The sequence below is a fragment of the Stegastes partitus genome, unplaced genomic scaffold (genome assembly GCF_000690725.1).
Source record: "Stegastes partitus isolate 25-593 unplaced genomic scaffold, Stegastes_partitus-1.0.2 Scaffold3911, whole genome shotgun sequence".
Taxonomy (NCBI): domain Eukaryota; kingdom Metazoa; phylum Chordata; class Actinopteri; family Pomacentridae; genus Stegastes; species Stegastes partitus.
Window position 1 is genome coordinate 1 of NW_007581642.1, and position 4,295 is coordinate 4,295.

Consider the following 4,295-nt stretch of genomic DNA (forward strand, 5'->3'; position numbering starts at 1 on the left):
GTGGATGTTGAAGTATGAGGGGCAGATGTGGAACTATGAGGGGTGGATGTTGAAGTTTGAGGGGCAGATGTGGAGTCGCGAGGGGCAGATGTTGAGGAAAGTGGACCAGATGTTGCAGTAAGAGAAGCAGATGTAGAAGTGTGATGGGAAGATGGAGAACAATGAGGGGCAGATGTTGAAGTTTGAGGGGCAGATGTGGAGCTGCAAGGGGCAGATGTTGAGGAACGTGAACATGATGTTGCAGTAAGAGAAGCAGATGTAGAACTTTGCGGGGCAGGCGAGTCGCTGGGCGGGCAGTGGCAGCTGATGTCCTTCGGGTAGAACTCGGCGACGGTGGTGTGCAGAGGACACTGAGCTCCAGGAAACACTGCGAACTCGGAGTCTTCGGTCCTCAGCAGGCCGTGAAGCTCCGCCAGCGTCTTCGCCTGCAGGTGTTTGTTTTTGGCGCGGTCGGGGACGTTTTCGCCCCAGTGAGCGCTCGCTATCCAGGCCTGCATGTCGGCGCTGTAGCAGCAGAAGGCCGACCAGAGCGCGGAGGGAACGTTGACCCTGTTGTTGAGGACTTTGCCGGAGCCGGGCTGCGCTCCAGTTACCACGAAGCCCTCGGTGAAGCCGCTGCTGTTGGTGCAGTATTTGTCCATCACACATTGGACGCAGCGCTCCATCCTGCTCCAGCTGCCCTTGTTGAACGAACCCGCTTGTGGCACGACGTTGGTTAGGGTGAACGTCGAGCGCTTGTCGTTTTCCGTGCAGGCGTAAGAGCTCGGCAGGATGTGACCTCTGTCGAACGTCCCATTGCTTCTGAAATCAGTGTCGACGGCCTGATGCTTGTAGGATATCTGCTTGTCTTTGCTCATCATGTTCTTGTTGGCAAGTTCGTTCTCAAGCTGTAAAGAGTTAAAGGCAGAGAAAAAGATAACGTAACAGTAAAAACACCCCAAAAGATCTTACTCTTTCACATCGTAACAGTGTCGTAGGAAGTAGGAACCAGTGGACCACAGAGTAGTTTGTTGACACTAGCATGGGTTGTTACCTGCTCAGTTCTTCAACTGAAATGCTCATACTTGGTAAGAAAGGGCTCCTGGAGACTGTGCATGAGCAATATTTTAGAAACTGGATCAGAAACGAGATGTACAGTCAGAAATGGGATTTATAGTTTCTCCAAACTGCATGTCAGATGGTCTGATGCAAGATCCACAAATACTTCAGTATGCCGTGACTGGCCAGCTGCGTGAAGGTAAGACAGACTCCCTTTTCTTTTTGTTACTCAACTATTTGGCATTTTTCATGAGAACAACCCAATGCAACACAATTTACAGGTCGTTTTAGGGTGGTCTGTCCCTTTGTGCCTGTTGAGATACAAGAACCCCAAATGTAGAACCTCATTCAGGGCTGTTTGCGTGGCAGAAAATAGTACCTGCAGTTGGAAGTTGTTTTGTGGCAAATGGGTCCTTCAGTACCTCTGATGCTAGTTCTGTCATTACATTACTGATGTGACTGCGCTAGTACCCAAAAGTGGAATCTTAGAGGAAACCTACCTGCGGCTCAATCTTCCAGTGTTTTTTGGGTCTTCCCTTTCCGTCAACTCCTCTGTACTTGTAAGCAGAAAACACCGGGATCTTGTTCTTGACGTCGTACAGCGTCACAAACCTCCTCTCGTTCCTGTACGTCTGGCAGATGGGCTTGTATCGGTTCTGGTTCAGGATTTTCCCGCCTTCCACGACACCCGGGATCTGAGGCGGAGTTTCCTCAAGGAGAAAGTGGCCGCAGACCGACATCGAACTCACCACTTCGGCCAACGTGGGAGCGATGGGCAGGAGAAGGAGGAGAGCAGCAACGGGCCAGAAACACCACATCTGGAGTGCTGTCATCTTCACATGAAGTGTGGGATTTAATCTGAAGAGAAAACAAATGCACTCATTTGGAAACCTTCTCTTATAGCAGAAAACTGTTGGCCAAAAAAATCTGTCTCCATTTTCGACAGACAATTGTTGGTTTAAAAGGTTATTGGAGGGCAAGTTGTGAGCGGATCCCCTGTTTTTGCATGAAGTGGCTGATACCTAAACTTTACGTAAATATGGAGCAACCAATGTGATGATCTCTGAAAACGCAACATTACATAGATAGTAAATGGGAAGCACAGAAATGAGGGATCTTACTACAAGGCCGCTAATATGCCCTCGTATGTATGTATGAGAATCAACCAGAGCTCCATTCTTACCCATGAGAACCTCTGTTAACTCCACTGTGTTGACAAAACTCCCTTTTGGATTACACAGAGACCGCACCGTGCACCAGGAAGTTAAACAGAGTAATTAGCTAACAGGCAATTCAGTAAGTGGTGGTGGAGAAAACGAATCAACAAGAATGCTGTTTGATTAGCGATGCCTGCACAGAAAGCCAAAATGAGCAACGGATGAAGGACGACGCCCTTCTCAAGGTGGCTGCAGAAGGTCACGTTTTAAGAAGATTTGGACTGGAACCACTTGCTAGCACGCTGGTGTTTTGGCTGAATAACCAAAGCCAGAGAACCAGAACGTGAGGAATGCATTGATTATCACTGTAATGTGCTAATGTTAGCATATCTGGCTAACTAGCCTACAATCCACACTCAGAAATGGTACCAGACACCTGCAAACCTCGGGGGTGGTTGAAATGTTCGTGCACCAGCCTCTACAGGGACAAACCGTATTATTTCATAGTTATTCGATACAGGCTCGACACAGAATAGATCAGTCAAACGCCTTTGATTTGGCCAAAATGTCATCGTTTAAAAACTAAGCTCAAGCCAATCCTTTATTCCACCGCTTTCAAACACTCCATTTTATTTTGTTACGTCTAGTCTAAGCTGTCGATGCTTTTAGAAAACCTTTCTGCACTTTAATTTCATTTTAATCTGGTCTTTTCTAATCTGTTGTGGGCTTTAGTGTGTTTTTGCTTTTCAAACCTTTTGTCCGCCTTTTGCTCAGTTTATTATTTCGTCTATGAAATTTGTTTCTGCTTTTTTCAGCTTGTCTTTGCTGTTTTTAGTTATTTTACTTCATCAATTTGACTTCACTTTGTCGCATTTTGTATTTTATCTTCTTTACCGTGTCTTGTAAAGATGTTATATAAAAACCTTGCTTGCTAGTTTCCATGTATGAACCTAAATATTGAGTAAACACGCAGTTTGTAGAAGCAGCAGATTCACACAGGTGAGCAGTATTTAACTATTATTTTTGCTTTTGTAATAATTATAGCTAATTTGAATCTCTTTTTAATTTTTATTTAATTTGTGGAGATAACCTCGCAACCCCCAGTTGTTTCATCTTCTTCTAGAACTTCAGTCTTTTAGCATCAGATCACGTATGCCGCCATATTTTGCATGATGTCAGTGAAATGTTGACAATCACAGCAACTGACACATCAGAGAAAAACTTCGTATCAGTGGGCTCCGAATCTTCTTTCACCCCCCAAACTCTGTTCCTCTGTGGTTTCAACACATCCATGTTGTCGATTTAATTCTTAATACAATCAAGCTGCTCGCTGATAACCCCAATTAAAACCTCTATAGTGCTCACTGTAGATTTAACCATGTGTTTTATTTGTTTATCTGATTATTTTTTACTTTTAGAAAGTCAGCAAAACTAAAAGTGTCACTTCTGGTCCATTTTATTATCAGTTTACTTTCAGTGCATCCACATCAAAGCTTGGAGTCCTGATAATTTGTGATGGAAAAAATTCAAAATATCCCGTTCGTTATGTGGAACGTTCACAACAGGCTCGTCAGTGTAACGGTCACATTTCCTTGTGACAGTGGGCATATTGCTATTTATTGAAGGTTGTAGCACTGTGACGACGTCAAAGTGCCCCGAGACGTCGTGATACAACCTGATCTGGATTGACATTTTGACCGACAAAAGATTTATTTACAAAATAAAAGTCACATTTGATTTAACAAAACCTATTTCACTTAAAAACAGTTCGTGTTGACATGAACTTAACTTTCAATTTCAAACTAAACCCAGACTTGAGCTAAAACTAAACATGAATGAACTTAAAGAACAACTTACCGCCTTCAACGCGAACCAGTAAAATAAGAGTCTTTGTTTTGATACGGCTATGGAAACCAGACGCACTTCCTCAATCATGAGGCAGCCTGCGGTGGGCGTCTTGATAATATTGTGCAATCAGCAGTTTATTTTCTGAGAAGTGGCCATATTCACACAGTTCTCAGAAACGTTTCATGGTGAGAAGTAGCCTTTGAGATGAAGAGAAAACCCCCAAAATCCTAATTTGCCTTCTTTAATATTAAC

At 44.0% G+C, this 4,295-nt stretch overlaps 1 protein-coding gene across 1 annotated transcript; it reads right to left on the reverse strand.

The window, feature by feature from the left end:
* Positions 1-8: 8 nt before the first annotated feature.
* On the reverse strand, positions 9-4,258 carry LOC103376339 (uncharacterized; the record flags this gene model as incomplete). Its single annotated transcript, XM_008306712.1, has 3 exons — positions 4,053-4,258; positions 1,539-1,896; positions 9-887 (listed from the first exon to the last, which is right to left on the reverse strand). Coding segments are annotated over exons 2-3 (1,212 nt in total), but the record flags the coding sequence as incomplete, so codon positions are not given.
* Positions 4,259-4,295: the final 37 nt, after the last annotated feature.